The 19,255-nt window shown below is 42.5% G+C and overlaps 3 protein-coding genes across 3 annotated transcripts; all 3 read right to left on the bottom strand.

Annotated features, from left to right (window-relative positions):
- Window positions 1-399: 399 nt before the first annotated feature.
- LOC120950267 (zinc finger protein 37-like) lies at window positions 400-4,048 on the bottom strand. The gene is made up of 6 exons (XM_040368169.2): window positions 3,667-4,048; window positions 3,461-3,593; window positions 2,277-3,375; window positions 1,788-2,207; window positions 1,511-1,711; window positions 400-1,438 (listed from the first exon to the last, which is right to left on the bottom strand). The coding sequence occupies exons 1-6, from the start codon at window positions 3,790-3,792 to the stop codon at window positions 883-885; spliced, it is 2,535 nt and encodes an 844-aa protein (XP_040224103.2). The 5' UTR covers window positions 3,793-4,048; the 3' UTR covers window positions 400-882.
- A 77-nt stretch (window positions 4,049-4,125) lies between these two features.
- Window positions 4,126-7,782, bottom strand: LOC120950268 (zinc finger protein 90-like). Its single transcript, XM_040368170.2, has 6 exons — window positions 7,318-7,782; window positions 7,037-7,184; window positions 6,090-6,945; window positions 5,590-6,009; window positions 5,307-5,507; window positions 4,126-5,228 (listed from the first exon to the last, which is right to left on the bottom strand). Exons 1-6 carry the CDS (start codon window positions 7,435-7,437, stop codon window positions 4,673-4,675), a joined length of 2,301 nt encoding a protein of 766 aa, XP_040224104.2. The 5' UTR covers window positions 7,438-7,782; the 3' UTR covers window positions 4,126-4,672.
- A 4,381-nt stretch (window positions 7,783-12,163) lies between these two features.
- LOC120949592 (uncharacterized) lies at window positions 12,164-12,841 on the bottom strand. Its single transcript, XM_040366988.2, has 4 exons — window positions 12,677-12,841; window positions 12,525-12,586; window positions 12,337-12,451; window positions 12,164-12,272 (listed from the first exon to the last, which is right to left on the bottom strand). Exons 1-4 carry the CDS (start codon window positions 12,709-12,711, stop codon window positions 12,212-12,214), a joined length of 273 nt encoding a protein of 90 aa, XP_040222922.2. The 5' UTR covers window positions 12,712-12,841; the 3' UTR covers window positions 12,164-12,211.
- Window positions 12,842-19,255: the final 6,414 nt, after the last annotated feature.

Here is a 19,255-nt window from a genome sequence, read left to right on the forward strand (position 1 = left end):
GGTCGCGGTTACACTCACCACATCGCTTTCCAAACAAACTGACAGCATGCGAAACGCTTCAAGCGAGCTGCTGGGCGATGAAGCGTGAACAATTTTAAAATGACAGTTAATTTAGAATAAATTTCACCACGGTGAAGAAAAGGCATTTATATGGAGAATTGAAGAGCAAAATCATTAAAAACATATCTCATACCATACCCATCCATTAATTAATTGTGTAAAATTGATTTGCATGTATAATACTTATAATTGCAGTATCATCTGTAGATCTATTGTAAGCGATTCGATCTAAAGCGTGGTTATATCAATTTTAGGCTGCATTCGTGATATGAATAATTGTTCTTTTTTTTAATTAAAAGAGCAATTTAGTTAGCTTATTATAAATTGAGGAAAAGAAAATACGATTACTGTCTGATCGTAATCAAACCTTCATAAATGTTTTATTAAAAGCTACCTATTTGCACATCTCTACACAAAAGTACAGTCTTTCCCCGAGTTACGCGAATAATGCGTTCCGGAGACATTCGCGTAACTCGGATTTTCGCGTAAGTCGAATATCACATGTTACAGCAAAAATATACTTTATTTATCATAATTTTTGATTGAATTTAGTTCATTTATGTAATTTAATACTTATTTGATGCAATTGGTGCAGAAAATTTGGTTATTTCTGACTTTGTAGTGATTTAAAACTTTGGAAATGTTGCTAATTATTTTTCATTTGACTATTGATGGAGAAAATTGTACTGATTTGACATCTGAACTGTCAAAAATAAAAATTCGCGTAATTCGAATTCGCGTAACTCGAGTGTCGGGTAACTCGGGGAAAGACTGTACAACTAAACATTAATTTAAACATTTCACTTAAATTAGCCTACAACTTCAATTCGTTCGTACAACTATAACCGAAGCAATATTTTCCTCCGGACGTGCCTGTATCTCTTGCCATTCGAGCGGATGTGCCTTCTTGCGATGCTTGTACAGATTCGAAATGTAGCCAAACGATTTAAAACAAAACGCACACTGGTACTTGTTCGTGCGCGTGTGTGTCGTCATGTGTTCGATCATCGTCAGCTTCAAACAGAAGCCCTTGCCACATATTTCGCACTTGTGTTTGCGCGAATCGATCGTCGCTTCGCACGTGTTCTTCTGGTGCCGCTTCATGTGGAACATGGAGCGGAACGATTTGCCACACATTTCGCAGCTGACCGGCCCATCGTCGGAGTGCTGCGAGGTCATATGCTTCTTCACGTTGGTAAGCCGTATCTGCTTGTTGCAGAGCTTGCAGGTCGTAAACTGCACCAGCGTATCATCGTGAATGCCCTTGTGCACCTCTAGCGCGCCGCGTGTTTTGAACATTTTGGGACAATGTTCGCACATCAGCATCTGGTCGGTGTGAGCTGTTCGCTTGTGCACCTGGAACGCTTTGAGATTGAAGCTGAAAAGCGGAAAGGGGCGGTGATCGGTAAGGGCTGAATGCAAGGCTTATTAGCGCTAAATAAATACTTACTACTTATTGCATACATTGCAACGGATGTCTTTTGAGCCATGAACACAGTCAATGTGCATTTTCAAATTGGCCAGGAAGTTAAACATTCGTCCGCACTGGTCACACTTGTACTTTCTGTCCGCCGGAATCGCAGTCGTGGGTGTGTGGGCTTTGACCATGTGCGAATCGAGATTTTGATAGACTTCCTTGCAAACCTCACACCTATGTAGGCACGAAAATACCCCCGTTCTTTGTTATTCAGAGCTCCCAATTGCCAACACATGTACAGCATACTCACCGATACTTCTCCGGATTATTGTGCATATCGATATGCGTGATGAGATGCTGCCGGTACAGATTCCTCTTGTTGCAGATCGGGCATTTCAGGTACGCTCCCTTGTTGTGCTCCTGCTCCATGTGCACCCGCAGGTCCCAGAAGTTCTCAAACGAGGTCGAATCGGGGGTTTGCTCTTCGCACACATCGCAGTAGATGCGTTTGTAGAACGCCAACACCTCCAGATCCGGGCCCTTTTCCCGCTTGACCAGCGGTTTGGGCACGTGCAGCTTTTCGTGCTTGTTGCGCTGCTCCTCTGATTCAAACTTTCGTTTGCAACGACTGCAAGGGAAGGGTAGGTTCTCTTCCAGCTGACTCAAATGCACTCGCATGTGCTTCTTGAGCGAGATGTTACAGTCCGTTATTTTGCCGCAAATGTTGCATCTAGCAAAGAAAGAGAGAGAAAGAATAATTCGACTGCCCACGACCAGAATACCGATTATGGTATCTTACTTATACTTTTCCGGATCTTCGTGCGTCTCCATGTGGCTCACGAACATGCCGGGCGTAAAACACTTCTTCTCGCATTTCGTACACTTCAGAAAGCCCGGCTCGTTGTGCACCAGCTTGTAGTGGCGGTCCGCATCGACGAACCGCTTGAACGTCACATTTTCCACACAGTAATGGCAGCAAAACTCATCGACGTACTTAAATATTCGCTCGTCCCGGTCGCTCTTCTCACGCTTTGGCGGCTTTTTTTTAGCACTCGCCGCTTCATAATCCGAACCATTCTCCGATTCGCTCTCACCGCTATCCGTGTATGTTGGCTCCTGTCCACGTATTATTTCTTTCTTCACTTTCGTCCGCAGCGCGATAGACCGTTTGTGGCCAGTAACAGAGTGAGCTTTCCTCCCACGGCCAGAATGTACCGCAACGGCGGTAAGGGCATTTTTCGGAGGTCTACCTCTGCGTCGCTTAGCGGGTTCGGTCGTGGTGGCAACAAGTGACGTTTCAATTACAGCAGGCGGTGCTTCACTTTTCTGAGCAACGTTCGGCGAGGCGCTTGAAATGTCCAGCTTTCGCTTTGGTGGACGACCCCTGGGACGTTTCGCAGGTGTTTGCTCCGAGACATTCGTATCCTTTGGAGATTCTTTTGCATGTACTGCTACGCTTTGCTGTTCCAGCTTTGGCTTTGGTGGACGGCCTCTACCACGCTTTACGGAGAGCTGTTCCACAGGTATGGCGACAACGGTTACGTTATTCATCGTAGGCTTTTTATCGATAGATTCATCCCTGCCTTCGGTGTTAAGTGTATCACCATCCAGCATGTTGTCATCCGATGGGCAATAGCCGCCGGTGTCATCATCATTGCTAGCATAGTCTTCCACCTCCACGAAATGTTTCTTGTCTCCTTTGTCCATAGTGTCCATGGCGTCTGTTTGCGTGTGGGGTTTCACTGGTTCGTTCGCAGCGCTGTCTGAGTTGTTTCTCTTCTCGCTGCTGTCAATGACTTCAACTGTGGGAACATGCTTCCTTTCATACCCATCATCGATGCTTTTCTGCAACTGATCTTCCTTTTGGTGGGTTTCTTCTGGCAGCTCAAATTCAGGCGCTGTAATGGAGAGCAAAATTAAGCCAATTATTGTATCCCAACGAACATGAAGTGATGACAAGGGCAATGGAAGCATTTGGCTCACGTTGTTGCTCTGTACTGTCCGCTGCAACTAACTCGTCACAATGAATGTTCTCCAGTTTGGTGTAGAATTGATGAAAATCGTGCACACTGCTCCAGCATTCACCGCACACGCACGGCTGGGCGGCCGGTTTTAGCTGAAAACAACAACAGTAAGAGAACGATAAATCTACTTTCTAACCGTACAAGCAAAAACATGCCGCGACTAACATCAAACCATAAATATTTCGATATGATCTGTGCCATATTGAGCGTCGTGTTAGCTTCGTCAAATACTCGAACGAACCACTGGGACTCGGCTGTTAAACAAAGCGCACAACTGGTGATGTGGGCCATTTTTGCTAACTCACTTTAATGAGCAACGTTAAAGAGCTAAATTCAAATTCGATTTAGGTAAAAACTATCACTTAAAAACGCCAAACAGCAGGACGATACATGTTGTTTGTTTACGATAAATTCTGGGAAACGAAAACTATAAACATCTTGACGTTTTATGATATGATGGCCCAAGCAACAAAAGTTCCATACATGACGGCGTGCGTCGTGGTGAGACGATCTGAGCCGTGGTGAGATGATATAGGCCGTGGTGAATGTAAAGACGTTGAAATGTTTGAATATTGTAAATATTTTGGCTTTAATCTATAAATTAAAAAAAAAAACCCAAGCACATACTACAGGATAGATCGTTTATTACGTTAGTAAAGTTTCTCACACACATTTGTTGGATTATTTCCTTAAAACCTATGTTCAATTTGAAAAGTTTAAAAATATAATTTCATGCTCCACGGTTCAACACTTTAGACGGTGTGCTTTTCGATTTGTTTTGCAATATTTCTAAAGTTTAAAATACTTATCCTTCATCCTATCCTATTCTACATTAGACGATCACTATAAACGACTTTACTTTAAAGATTCTACTTAAGAAAACATATTAACCTAGGATTTGTTCATCAACTAATTTTTTTGTGATCAATTATTAAAAAAGCTTAATAGATTGCAAAGAAACTTAATTCTAACATATCGACTAAACTTTCTTGAGAAAAACAAACCATAGCAGCTCACTATTGTACACAAATCTAAAATCGTACGCAGCGTACATATTTAATTAATTGCATAAACACTTTGGGTCATAGTTAACAAATAAACAAAAACACTGTTCAGCGTTTTCTCTTTAAATAAACCGTTAACCGTTCGACCACACTTTAAAATACACTTCCTAATTGCGTATTTCGATTACGGTGGCGATTCCCTGTTCAGGCCGTGCCTGCACCTCCTGCCACTCGAGCGGATGAGCTTTCTTCCGGTGTTTGTATAGATTCGAAATGTACCCGAAGGTCTTGAAGCAGAACGCGCACTGATACAGGCTTGTGCGCGTGTGCGTTGTCATATGCTCGGTCATCGTGAGCTTCATGGCAAAGCCTTTGCCGCACACTTCGCACTTGTACGGCCGTGAGTCGATCGTGGCCGAGCACGTGTTGGCGCGGTGCCGCATCATGTGGAACGTGGTGCGGAACACCTTGCCGCATAGATCACAGCTGACCGGATCCTCCTGCGAGTGGATCGTTTTCATGTGCTTCGCCATGCTGGCACCGCGGCGCATCTCTTTGCCACAGATGAGACACTGCACCGATTTGCGCAACGTTTCGTCGTGGTCACTCTTGTGGGATTCGAGACCGCTGCGCGTTTTGAACATTTTCGGACAATGTTCGCACATAAACATCTCGTCCGTGTGGGCTGAACGTTTGTGAGCGCTCAATGCTTTGCTATTGAAACTGGAGTGAAACAGGAGGCAAATTAGTGATGCTTCTTGCAGCTGTGCGCCGTTTTTCGATTGCGTCTGTAATACTTACTATTTGTGGCAGATGTCACAGGATACATCCTTTACACCGTGGACACGATCGATATGACTTTTAAGATTCGTTTGATATTTGAACATCTTTCCGCAATGTTCGCAGCTGTAATTTTTCTCGTCCGGTAACGACGTTTCCGGGGTGTGTGCTTTTATCATGTGCTTTTCAAGATTCTGATGGATTTCCTTACACACCTCACAGCTAAAGAGAGAGAGAGAGAACACAGGAGAGTTAGTATGCATCAGGATGGGGGGATGGAAAATTTGCCAGCGCTTCATCATACCGATAGTTTTCTGGATTATTATGTACATCCACGTGCACCATTAGCTGCTGGCGGCACACATTCTTCTTGAAGCAGATTGGACACTTTAGGAATGGCGTTTTGTTGTGCTCATTACCCATGTGCACCTTCAGATCCCAGAAGTTATCGAACGAGGTTGATTCGGGCTTTTTCTCTTCACACACTTCACAGTAGATGCGTTTGTAGAACTCAAGCAGCTCCAGATCGCGACCCTTCTCCTTCTTGATGATCACTTTCCGTCCGTGCAGCCGTTCGTGTTTCTCTCGCTTCTCCTCCTCCTCGAACCGCCGATTGCACAGGCTGCACGGGTACGGAAAGTCCTTCTCCAGGTTCTCCTGGTGCGCTCGCATGTGCTTCTTGAGCGTGATTTCCTGATCCGTAACCTTGCCGCAGATTTTACACCTTAAGAAAAGAGCGAAAGCATAAAATAATAAGCGATTAAGGTGGCCCAAACTCCCTACAAAACGCTCGTGATAGCATACTTGTTCCGCTCCGGATCTTCATGCGTTTCCATGTGGCTCACAAATCCGCCCGGTGTGAAGCACTTTTTGCCACACTTTGGACACCGCAGAAAGGCTGGCTCATTGTGTACCTTCTTGTAATGCAAATTCGCATGGTGAAACCGTTCGAAGACGATTTTTTCCGGACAGTAGTAGCAGATAAATTCATCCACGTATGAAAATATCTTTTCCTGCAGCTGCCGAAAACCGAGCGATCTTCTCCCCTTATCCTTCGACGTGTTGCGATACTTCTTCCAGTCTTCGCCGTCAATAAAATCGTCAAAGTCGGATTCCAGCTCCGAGTCGCTGCTGCTAACCGAAACCTTTCTTTTACGACCCCGGCGGCGCAGCTTTGATTTCGGTTCCGGTTTGATTTCGATCTCGGGTTTTGCCTTCGGAGGCCTACCTCTACCCCTTTTCGGTGGTGACGTCGGTTCGCTGGCTGGCTCCTTTTTGGTGCCCGGCTCTTGCTTTGCCTTCGAGGGACTATCGTAGTTAATGACCTCACTGTCATCATTATCCTCTTCCAGATAGTCAACCTCTTCCTTCTCATCGCCATTGTAATCGGCGTCCGCTTCGTCGTCGTCGTCGTCGTCGTACTCGTCCTCGTTGGTCGCAAGGTAATCCTTTTCCCACTCTGATTCGGCCGCTTCAATTTTATAGTTCGCCTGTGCGGCACTGGCTCGTTTCGGACGACCGCTGGAACGTTCGGCGTTCTCATTCTCTATGGTTTCTTCGTTACATGCTTCCAAATACTCGTACTCTATTTCTTCCATGTCCTCCGCATTCTGAGACAGTTCCTCGATCTTCACGTCTTCCACGGGATGAAATTCGAAAACTATAACGGAAAACGCAGAAAAGCATGCTCAGTTTGAATGTTAAACTTTCGAAGGTACGAAGGCCGTTACGGCAGCCACTACGATACTCACGGTACTGTCGGATGTCTTTGGCATTGCATGACGCATCCTCCGGATCGGGCGGATAGTGTATGTTCTCGAGCTTGGTGTAGAACTCGTGGAAATCGTTTAAACATTTCCAGCACTCATCACATACGTACGAATCCTTGGCCGGTTTCACCTAAACACACAAATCACAAAAGGTACGCGTGCATTAATGTGCTGGCCAAAATGGGCTGTGTTTACGAAATATGCTATCGCATCGTATGTGGACGGGAAACGCTGGGGGGAACGGTGCTGGCGGCGTTACATACCCAAAGATGTTTTGTTATTACGGACGCGATGTCTGTATCCTGTTTCTCTTCATTGAACACCTTGAGAAAGCTTTGCGGCTCGGTAGTCAAGCACAGTACGCAATTTACAAACTGTTCCATTTTTAGCCAGAAAATTGGATATTTTTGCTAGTATCGCATTACTGTTGTGTTCACAAACAAAAGCTGGAAAATACTGCGTTTGACGTTTGGTGATTTGTTGAAGGGTGCACTGTGCGTGCAGGGCAGCAGCTTCAGCTTGGCTTGTTTTTGGAGGACAATTTTGAGTGAAAAAGACCACAAACTTTCGACACGATTGAAGGATTGAAGTATAATATAGTATTTAATTCAAGAAAGATTACAGTTATCACTGTTAATTATCTAAAACTGTGCGATAATGCAACACTCGCGAAAAATAAACTATGCGCGATGTTTCTCTTTGACAGATAAGGTGGTCTGCAGACTGGTGGTTTCAATTTGTAACTGATTTTTTCTATGTTTTTTTTTGCGTAACAAAAATAAATATTTTCCGGGCGAAATGATAGTTGATATTACTCACATAAATAAATTGAACGCTGGCTCAGACTTCTGCCCATATTTAATAAATCATCAAATGTGCTGCTTATGCGCAAGGAGATTTATTGAAATTAAAGGAGAGACACGTCTGTTCCGTTTGGAGCTCAGATCAAGACTGACTAAATTATATTTGAGTTCTATTTATATATATACAGGAAATTGATAATTCCAACACTCTCCCTCAATTTCTGAAAACACTTAATCCCAAACCTATGCGATGTAGAACAAACGGCTTTACAGGTAAACCCTTCGTCATAATATCCGCCACTTGTTCAGTTGTCGGTATATACTTCAGTTTGATGATTCCCCGTTGGATGAGATCTTGCACAAAGCGAAACTTGATGTCTATGTGCTTTAGCCGGCTGGTTTCCTTTTCCTCTCCCATGACTCGAATCGCCGATTGGTTGTCTTCATGGTACACTACAGGATAATCCAGTTTGATGTCAAGATCCTCCAGCAGTCGTACTAGCCAAATGCCATGGCATGCCGCCATGCACAATGCTATAAGTTCTGCTTCTGTTGAAGATAATGAAATTGTTGTTTGTTTCTTTGTTGACCAACTCACCGTACTACCATAAACTTTGAAAACATAGCCAGTCAGCGAACGTCGATCGATCGCATTGTTTCCCCAATCAGCATCCGAATATGCTTCGATGGCTGGTAGATTGTCATTACCTTCGAAGTGTAAACCAAAGTCCAAAGTACCACGCACGTAGCGCAATACTCGTTTTAGATGGTACCAATGCTGGTCTGTGGGGCAACTTTGAAATTGGCTGAAATAATTCACTGCTGCACACAAGTCCGGCCTAGTTGTCAAAGTTGCATACATTAAGCATCCAATTAGTTCTCGATATGTCTTATTCACACGATTGCATTCTTCACCCTTTTGCAGTTGCAAACGATTCTCAATCGGAGTTGACACTGGTTTACAGTCCTTCATGTTAAATCGTTGCAGTAATTTTTCGAAAAATGATTGTTGGCTTATATGAAGAACACGTTGTTCTGGTTTTCTTTTGATTGTCAAACCGAGAAAACACTTCACTTCACCAATATCCTTCATTTCAAATTCCTTTGATAAGCATTGTTTCACTATCGTAATTAACGGCATTTTTTGTCCAATCAAAAGCATATCGTCCACATAGATTAATAAAAATAGTTGGTTTTCTCCAGATTCACGCACATACAAACACTTGTCACTTATACTTCTTTTAAATCCTAGTTTTTCCACAAACATATGGAATCGCAAATTCCATGCTCTTGACGCCTGTGGTAGATTATCCACAAAATGTGAGGCATTTAACGCAAAACCACTTAGATCATAATCTTCATGCCACGATGGCGCCACACGTTCTCTAACTGGACGAGAATTTGTAGCTTGGTCCAAGTCACTAATTTCACGAATTGTTTGATCCAAGCAACTGTCAAACGATTCATCGTTTTCAATGCCATGCACACTTTCACTATCATTTTCTACCTGTTCACTTGAGCCAATATTATTTGGCACTGAACCACCAGGAATATAAATTTCTTCATTTATGGAAAAATCACTATCACGCATGTTCATACTATTCTTTTCTTCGACGAAAATCACATCTCGCGCAATAACACATCGATTTCTTTTCGGATCCCAAATCCGATACCCATTTGTAGCATAACCAATGAACACACCTTCCCATGATTTGAAGTCGAGTTTTTGTCGTTGTTCCTTTGGAACATGCACGTAAACATTTACACCAAAAACTCTAAGTTTGTCAACGTTTGGTTTTTGCTTGTTCCAAATTTCATATGGTGTCAAATTGGAAGCTAAAGCCTTCGCAGGACATCGATTGGTTAAGTAAGCGGCTGTTTGGATTGCTGGCCCCCAAAGCCTTTTGTTCACATTAGAATCCTTCATCATTGCACGAGCCATTTCTACGAGAGTTCTGTTTTTCCGCTCACTAACACCGTTTTGTTCCGGCGTATAAGGAACTGTAAACTCGATTTGTATCCCCTTTTCTTTGCAAAAATTCAAAAATTGAATATTGGTGTATTCTGTACCGTTATCACACCGCAAACGAGATATTTTTGATCCAAATTTAGCAGAAACTATGGCTTCAAAGTCACGAAATTTTTCAAAAGCTTCACTCTTTGTCTTAAGTAAAAACACCATTGTGAACTTGCTCCAATCATCTATGAATGTTATAAAGTATTTTTCACCATAAAAACCGACAGGAGTGATAGGGCCACAAATATCGGAATGAATAAGTTCCAATAATCTGCTCGATCTTCGATCTTCACTTGTCACAAATTGCTTTCGAGTGAGTTTTCCTGCAACACAAGCTTCACAGATAAAGTCTTCATCACCTCGCTGCCGAATTGGCTGCATTCCAATCACCATTTCGTTTCGCAAAATCTGATCTAATCCTTTTGCACTTATATGGCCAAAACGACGATGCCAAATTTCTAAACACTTCGGAACCTTCCCACACGAATAGAGACATGAATCAGCTACATCCTTAATTTTCAATAACGTCAATTCGTAGAGTTTTCCCCGTCGGCTTCCACATGCGATTGTTTGCGACCCGTATTTCACTAAAACCCTTCCAACTGAAAACTGCACAGTTAGTCCAGCTTCTTCCATTTTGCGTACGGAGAGTAAATTCACACGCGCATTCGGTATGTAGAGTACGTTTTTGAGAGTAACAGGTACCAATTTGTCACCAACCGAAGAAAACAGTTTTATACTTCCATATTGTTCCGCAACTATTGTTTCACCTTCCTTGGCCACTGCAATTGTCATAGGATTGTCCATTAGCATTAGTTTGTCCAGCAAGTTTCTATCGTTAGTTAAGTGTTCCGACGAACCGGAATCAACAATCCAATTTACCTGCTGTGACGTACTGAGAATTTCATTGCTACCAATGAAACAAACACCATCATCACCAAAATACGCATTGTGTTGGTTCGAATAGCTTTACTTTTGTTTCTGTTTTTCTGGGCAGTCCCCGATTTTGTGACCAATCTTTTTGCAACCAAAACATTTCAATAGTTTCTTTTGTTGGTGCCTGCCACGGTTTGCACTGTATTCACTAGAAAACGCAGCTGGATAGCATTGTGTGTCGTTTCTTGTTTCCACACTTTTCTTTGTTTCTTCATCTAGTAAACGTGCCTTTACCATGTCCAATGTTAACTGCTCTTGAGGCATAGTTTCCAGAACAGTAACCACTGTGGCATATTCAGACCCAATAGTCAATAACAAATGACAAATTATGTCTTCATTTTCCATGGTTCCACCCGTTGCCTTAAATTCTCGCACTAGTTTGTCAAATGCTAGAAAATGCTCCGTTAAGCTAGAATCTCCTTGTTTTAGTAGCAGCATTTTTCTTTTCACATGCATTTTACTTGACAAACTTTTTCGCTCGAACACCTTTTGCAATGTGTCCCATATTTGCTTGCTGGTTTTGCACTCTTGTACATACTCCAAATGTGTGTCGTTAATACGCGAAATCAACAACGACTTACATTGTTTGTCCTTTTTGGATTTTTCTGTAGAACTTTCACTTGTTGATGGCTCAGAAGAAATACATTCCATCAAATCGTATTCTTCAAGTACAGATAACATTCTGAACTTCCAGGAAGAATAATTCGTCCCATCGAACAATGGAAGCAAAAACAATTTGGAATAATCCATTTTTTCTGAATAATTTGTGTACACCACACGATCACTTTTCGCAACACTTTTTGTTTCCTGGCCTGTTTCGCCTTTCTGTTCCATCACACTCCTTTGTCACAACGTCACTCCTTTTTGTGGGGATCGTGCTCACAGCACACCACCACTAGTCTTTTCAAATCGTTATTCCCCGCCTCTTTTGAGAACAATAACACATCAGCATTTGCTGCCGACACCGCTCACACCAGACTTTTCCGTTGTCTTCGCTCGTTCTTTGAATTAGAGCCACAACAATAAAATATCGTGAACGTATTGTCCTACACAGCACCAAGCGAGCCTGGGCCCATAACCTATTGAAATTAAAGGAGAGACACGTCTGTTCCGTTTGGAGCTCAGATCAAGACTGACTAAATTATATTTGAGTTCTATTTATATATATACAGGAAATTGATAATTCCAACAAGATTAGATACAAAATATTGGAATGTATGCGATGTTTTGGATTGATGGACGAAAGACAAACGAATAGATCCTCATCGCCTTCTCATTCTGTCGAAGAATATCTAAATTGTGTTTTCGTATACAACAACCAGTTTGTCGCGATCGTTCTACATCAAGCAAATGTTTATTTTAAACAAATTTATTTTTTATTCATTCTGATAACGCTTACATCTACGCTCCCTTCTGCTTGTAAATTGCACCGGTGATCCCTTGCTTGTGAATCATACATATTCTGGAAAGGTAAAAAAAGGTGTTAGGGATAGTTTGGTGGATAAAAACTACGCTTTCTGGCTTACTTGTCGTTGGACTCTAATGAAATGACCGGAGCAGTGCTGCTAGGATCTAGTTTGGATGCTAAATCAGATATAGCCACTATTATTCCGGCTGATTGTTCCGAAGCATTGCCTTTCACTGAACGTACGCAAAGGAGAAAACAAATTAGATGAAAATGAAACACTACTGTAACGGAGAGAGAATTCATTACCTCCCAGACACAGTCCTTGACTGTTTGCTAGAACACATCCAATGTTACCTGGTACGTCCATGCTGAAACGATTGTAGTCAATGGTCAAAATGGTATGAAGCAGCTGCTGGGTCAGTAATAACTGAAGCAGGAAACGAGTTTGTTTTACTTACACTTTATCAAGTATGTTGTCTACCTGTTGCTCCATTTAGATTTTATTTATTGCTTATCAGGAACAGCGGAATGTGTACTATTTCTTGATAGCAAGTTGAGCAGAACGTAAACGAGCTGTGGGCTGCCCGTACAATATTGTTTTGTTTTGATTAGTTTTTGTAGAGACTGTGTCAAATGGCCTCTTTAACCCCGTACTACACGGCGAGGGTTTTTGACGTTCGAATATCGCTGCATCTCGCTCATTTGCTCTACCCTTCCTTTACTTGCCGACAGCCCGCCATGCAATTGACAGCGATTTGCATACAAGTTCACAGCCCCAGAGCTCTCGCATTAAAGAGCTTGCAAGCCTAGGTAGATTTTTCCCTAGTTTTAGTAGTTATAATTATAGCACCCCGAGAGCAGGTATAACAGTGCAAATTGTAGCATTATTACCATCTGAATTTTGACATTTTATTTTTAAAAAAAATCCACTAAATTAGAAATAGTGGTCTATTCGACGAATTCCACCGCAAAAATATAAAATTTATGAATAAAAAATATTAAATAAAATACTATAGGATTTCGAGCAGATGATATAACTCGCAGCCCTCGCAATGTTTAAAGGGAACTACTTACAAAAAGCGTCGCCAGTGAGGGAAATTCGCACCGATTTGCAGCGTTGGCAAGGGATATTGGCTTGCGGCTAAATCCCAACAAAACATTCAACAAAAACTGTCACTTTATGTGCCGCAAGATGTGTAGTTACGCGGTATGCGCCGAAGACAAGGTGTTTATATTATCAAGAGTTATTTAAAAAAAAAACCGTTGGGCATTTTTTTCATTCAAGAGGAACACCCCATAAAGGTCGTACCGTGTTTTTGTTTTGATTTTCCAAAAAGAATTGTAAACTGGTGGCGATTTAGCAGTAAATAATGCTGCAACGTTTACAAAAACTCTAAATAAAAATAAAAGCATAAAATGAGAAAAATATTGAATGATAAAGAACAATATAAAATTGAGCAAAGAAAAACAGAAACATTATTCACGTATATCGTATTTCAGTTGAATAGAAGGATGTGAACATAAAAAAGCTGTCAGGCACTATAGCATTATGGTCATGAGCGGTTAGATAAATTTATAATAGAAGACGAACCATTTCTCATTAGACTCGATGTCAGCTTTTGCAAAAATTACTTTGTACATTGTAAAATCTGGCTCAGTTTTCAGTTAAAGGGTTTAAAATCCTGTTACGGACAACTCTGCTGCATTTCAAGACATCCAACAGATGCAGCTAATTTCATAAGCACTACTAAAAGAACGTAGATCAAATGAAGTGACTAATATCATTGCCCATTCACGCTGTATTACCAAGATTCGTGGGAGGATTAATGAGAAGAAGCTTTACAAGTATGTGAGAGTAAGCATCCCGGAAAAAGGTTCCCATTCGCCCATCTGGTTTGCCAGTATCCTCTACGTAAGGTTTGCATCGTATTTGGGCCACACTTTAACCGAACGATGTTCAGTGTCGAACGGAAACCTGTCGAACCGGTGGCGACAGTGTTTAATAGCAAATGATTATAATAACCCAGAAGGATGAACTTCCAGTCGCTGGACGCAGTGGCGCTCCGTGTAGTAGCGCATCCCGTAACTGCGATTGTCGTACCTCATGGCTAAGAGCTCAGTTAAATTTTATGTATATTACCTACACTGACGCTGCCCGGGCACGAACGGTGGCGAGAGTAAGAATCTGAACGATTTTTCATCCCCCCCGGTTCCACAAGAACAGCTCAGCTTCTCCAGCTCGTAATCCGGCACATAGGTTCCGCTACACCGTTGCTGGGCAGGATCGCGGAAGGAGAACCACTACGCTCGCTGTACGAGACATAATTTCCAAATGAATTCCAACTCTCCAGTGGAACATTTTAATTTGGAAAAGTGACCTACAGCCGGGTAAGGACTGGACTGGGAGGAAAATGGGACGGACGCTGGCTTCGTGACAGTGGCGGGGAGAACAGGATGTTTAAGTTTGTACAAAAGCAAGCGTGGATATGACGTATAAAAAGTGTGTGTGCGCGCGCGCGTCCTCCCGCGGGCGCGGTTTCAAACTATTTCCGTTACCATGGTTTCCGCTTTCTTTTCACGATTATTCGTTTGAGTGGAGCTTTGAATGGGCCCAACCATTCAGGTACGTTTGCTCCTTGCTCCAAGGCCCTCCCTTCTTGTGGGTTCCATTAGACTGCTACCATATTCCCCGTACAAACCAGAAAAGTTGAAATGGAATGGAATTCTTTCATTTTACACTTCCTTTTTATGCGCTCTGGACGGCGGCCGGAAGATGGAGACTACCTCGGAGAAGGCTTGGCAACTACGAAAGTTTGAAGCATTTTCTTTTGGTTGCATTTCAGACGCCTGGACATTCGGAGAACTTGGCCGACAGCGCTTGGTGTTTTACATTTCCGAAAGGAAGTTGGATAGGCATTACTAACACAACTTTCGGGCAGAAGCTGCAGAGGAATTGCCTCATTTGGAATAATATTAGCGGAATTTGATTATCTAACGGTGCACCTAAAGATATTGGACGGGTGCGAGAGGCCACTCGCTGGATGTAAAGGTACATTTAATCGTACACTAATAGTCGAGCAGAATTTCTGGCCACCGATGATAAGTTCGCTATTAGAAAAGTAATCTTTTGCGGGGCCGCAAAACGTTCACAATCATAACTGTCTGCTCTGCCCGGTTCCAGCAAATTCCAAACTCCGAAGTGTTTATCTTGCTCTAAAGAACGGTCCATAGCCGTAAGAAACGCCGTGCAACTTCCACCCAAAAACCGTCCAATAACTGTTTACTTTCTGTTCTGTGGAAAACCCATCAAGCTTTAGGCGTAAAGAGATTTCACAGCTGCCCCGGCTGTAGAGCGCTGCGGCTGTGACACCTAAGAACATCGGGGTGTAGAATATATATATCCCAACCTATGGCAACCTATGGCTCATGAGGCCCGGGTGGATGGTAGGAAACCACCCAACGAAGCAAGAAAATCTCCGCGTTATGATAGGGGCTGCCGTGTTAGCAGCAAAACAAAAAAAAAAAACGAAATATATTATTCTTCAACCACTACGACGCTTGTGGGCTCGATTTTTCCCGTTCTGGTACAACCGGCGGCCGTTTATTTCCAACCGTTCCAACGGAATCCCAGCAGCAGTTCGCATGCTTTTGTTTGGCGGCAGCGCGAAGGGCTCAGCGTACTGTGAGGGTACTTGGGGTGAGCTTTATGCGTAGTACTGGCATCATGGGCCTAACCACATCCCGACCTAAATCCTTATCCCTTGTACCGTCGTGCTGTGCTGCGTTTGCTGTTGGATGCTGTCGGGTTTTTTGACAGACTCCTTCGCCTGGCTGTCAGGGACGGGGTTTGAATACTTCCCGCGAGAGATATGGCAGAGGATTACCGGGCGACAACGTACCGTGACCGGTTGGTGGTTTGAAATGGAGGTGGGCAATGGAGCAGGCAGGACGGGGAGCTAGACGATTGTATGCATTGTGATGGGGCGAGGGGCACGTTTTCGAAGGGGAAGGAGGGGGGGGGGAGGTTGCGGTTACGCGGGGCGCAGATGGAAATCAAGATACTGTCGGGTGCGCAGAAATAATGGCACTATTAAACTCTCTAAAGACTGTTAAGACGGTGCTAACACACCGCCATGAATGAGTAAAATGCATCTAGGCTTCCAGTTGATTAAAGTATGACGTGCCGGCTTTTGGTGGCACCAAAGGGGGAGGGAAGGAGATGGTTGGCAATATTTTACTCACCAGCTTTTTGCTGCTACTGGTTTCGAGGCAGTTTTTTTTACTGTCTGCTGGAACTTAGCACCGTGGATTGATAAAAGCGTATAGAAATCGTCTAGCGAGCGATTGTCGGTGTTAGTAGTATCGCGGTTTATGTGGCGGGAGTTTAATGCGTTATTTGGAGAAAAAATGGGTGATAATGACTGGCGGGTTGTTTAATCATTTCATATTAAGATTAAACTCTCTCTCCGAAAGGCACTGGAATTTGCAATAAAAATGTTTACAAATTGGCATCGGTGTTTGAAAGATACGTGTCGTGTAGTTTATATCATTTTATAAAACGAACAAAGCTTAACCTTTTGCTGGTACATTTTTGGGAAATATTATTTGCTTATTCAATTTAATTATAAAGAGAACTTTAAGCTTTGTATCGTTTGATATCATTTCTATGTATTTTATTAACTTGTGTTAACATATGTTTGTTAACAAGTGTTCGTCTAGTTACAGATTTCGTTAAAATAAAATATAGTTAATTTATTTTTATTCTAAACATGGAAATATATTTTGGCCGATGTGTTTTTATTAAATATATCACTTTTTTACGGTTTTAAAATAATTTTTTTTCTTCTATTTTATGCAGCAGATGTAGTCAATCTCTTAATCTATTTAATAATGTAATAATGTGACGTGGACTCTAAGGCACCCTTTTCGGACAGGCTCGTTGGAGTAATTTCCAAAATGAGTGTGGTGTACTAAATTGTTGTCTAAACGGGTTGCTTTCTGTTTGTGAAAAGTGAAATAATTGGTTCCAGGTCAAGAAAACTGTAGATATATAGGGATTATATGCATCATAACCATACATAACTCCTCCTAGTGGCAACAGTAAAACATTCATAAATTCTTTGCATCTAAATTCTCGCCTGCACGTGCAAGTAGATGAAGAATGCATGCAATAACACACTCATCCATACACCTCACACTTGTGAAACGTCCGCTTCTTAGGAAGGTACACTAAAATCCACACCCTGCCCACTTCCACGGCCGTAGCCGAAGAGAGCCTCCAATATTGTCAAATAAGAAGGTAAGACATGGAGCAATTAAACTGAAGACACTAGCTCACTTACTTCACCTGTCGATAAGCGCAGCAAAACTCTCAGTTGCGCAATCTGATCTGAAAAAGTTATCTGGATGTGGAGTGGACACGCCTTTCGGTTTCTGTATGACTTCGTTAGTTTTGGACTAGTAGTGGGCGTTAGTGTGTCACTTTCCTTACACATTTCTTAAATACTATTACATTGCCATTTTGAAAATAACTTTATATTTAAAGATTCTTTGCATTGAAACACTCGGAATAATCACGATTTCTTATCGGGAACAACAATAAAATTGCTCGTTATGTGAGATTTTACTCGTTAAGAGGGGTATTTGTAGAGCATTTATACTTGCTCGTTATGTGAAAAACTCGTTGTAAGGGGTACACGTTATGAGGGGTTCCACTGTACCAGTAAGTGTGAATTATAAACGTTGGGTGATATTGATTTGTGTGAATTTCGATTTATAACGAAGAGGTTATCTGTAGTTTGATAGTCATTTTGTTCACTTTTATCTATATAACTGAAACTATGTTGTCTATTTTATAGAACAAACTACTATATACTACACTACATAAAAGAAGGTTCGCCAGAAGAAGTAGTATTTCTAGCACCACATTGACATTCATGTTCATCGTCCTTTTATGGTAGCAAAAGCTCGATGAACTTTTCATCAACTTTTACCAAGAATAACATTGGTCATTCTAACTAGCCTTGTTATCTTCTGAAAGATCGTATGACGCTGTGGCTGCGATATCGTAATCACTTTAAAGGTCTGGAAAGAGGGCCTCAAGTTCTACTGTAGTTAAAAGCAATTCATCTGTTTTTTTTGCTCAATTGTTTTCGAGCTAAACCAAACAGAAACAACAAAAAGCTAACGACAGTTCGGGTCAATACTCCTAATTTGGTGCGATTTTCCCTGGCACGATTTTTAATTAATTCCACGAAGAAGCCGCTAAACAACAAATCACATCCCTTAAAAGCTGAACGATTCAAGCGAACCCACCGCACCACTTTAGCAACCAATTTACGCACGCCGTGCTTACAGCTTGTCAGCTATTGTAATACAGCGATCATAACGCTGCAGGGATAGACGGCTGCTGCACCGTTGGAAGAAACCTTTCCCTGCAAGCCGGTTGATAGAGGAAGGAGTTTTGGGCTCCAATTCCGATAATGCTCTCCGGGCACGAATTTGGCTCCCGAGAAGCGTGGTGCTGTTTTCATTCTTCGACTCACTTTAGCAGCGCAGCCACGTTAAGCACAAACGATTCTTTCATTACTCAAAACGCTGCTCGCAGTAAATTTGCTCACTAATTTGTAGCTTCCGGCAAGCCCGGAGGTTTAAACTTTGGTACTTGCACACACACATACACACAAGAAGCTACGCTGCGCTTTGGCCATCCTTCACTTGGATGACGGAGGATTTAACGGAAGCGACTTCCTTTTTCTTACGCTGCCGTCATATGCCCTTTGCTCTACAAAAACAACGGTCTCGATGGAATCCCACGCCACCAGCGCATTTCGTCGGGGCGGTTTTTGTGTCTCGCGGGGCACAAAAACCCGCCTGGTCCCGCCGTTTCCCACGGGACACCGTTTCGCGCTTAATTTCGCTCTCGAAGACAACGGAGAGTCTCGCCAACTCGCCAATAATTAGCTTTTCCGCAGTTTCCAATTGCATCTGACGCGTGCACCGATTCCAATGGGCGTACCAGTCGGGAAATTGCACAA

This window comes from Anopheles coluzzii, chromosome 2, assembly GCF_943734685.1.
Source record: "Anopheles coluzzii chromosome 2, AcolN3, whole genome shotgun sequence".
NCBI classification, from domain to species: domain Eukaryota; kingdom Metazoa; phylum Arthropoda; class Insecta; order Diptera; family Culicidae; genus Anopheles; species Anopheles coluzzii.

Bases quoted from the DNA above. Each gene is read 5' to 3' on its own strand.
- LOC120950267 (XM_040368169.2), bottom strand. From the start codon at position 3,792: ATGGCCCACATCACCAGTTGTGCGCTTTGTTTAACAGCCGAGTCCCAG. The intron at 3,594-3,666 runs GTTAGTCGCGGC...TGTTGTTTTCAG, and splicing joins CGAAATATTTATGGTTTGAT to CTAAAACCGGCCGCCCAGCC. The intron at 3,376-3,460 runs GTGAGCCAAATG...TCTCCATTACAG, and splicing joins GGACAGTACAGAGCAACAAC to CGCCTGAATTTGAGCTGCCA.
- LOC120950268 (XM_040368170.2), bottom strand. From the start codon at position 7,437: ATGGAACAGTTTGTAAATTGCGTACTGTGCTTGACTACCGAGCCGCAA. The intron at 7,185-7,317 runs GTATGTAACGCC...TTGTGTGTTTAG, and splicing joins TAATAACAAAACATCTTTGG to GTGAAACCGGCCAAGGATTC. The intron at 5,508-5,589 runs GTATGATGAAGC...CTCTCTCTTTAG, and splicing joins AATAATCCAGAAAACTATCG to CTGTGAGGTGTGTAAGGAAA.
- LOC120949592 (XM_040366988.2), bottom strand. From the start codon at position 12,711: ATGGAGCAACAGGTAGACAACATACTTGATAAAGT. The intron at 12,587-12,676 runs GTAAGTAAAACA...CAATCGTTTCAG, and splicing joins GACAACATACTTGATAAAGT to CATGGACGTACCAGGTAACA. The intron at 12,452-12,524 runs GTAATGAATTCT...GCGTACGTTCAG, and splicing joins TCAAGGACTGTGTCTGGGAG to TGAAAGGCAATGCTTCGGAA.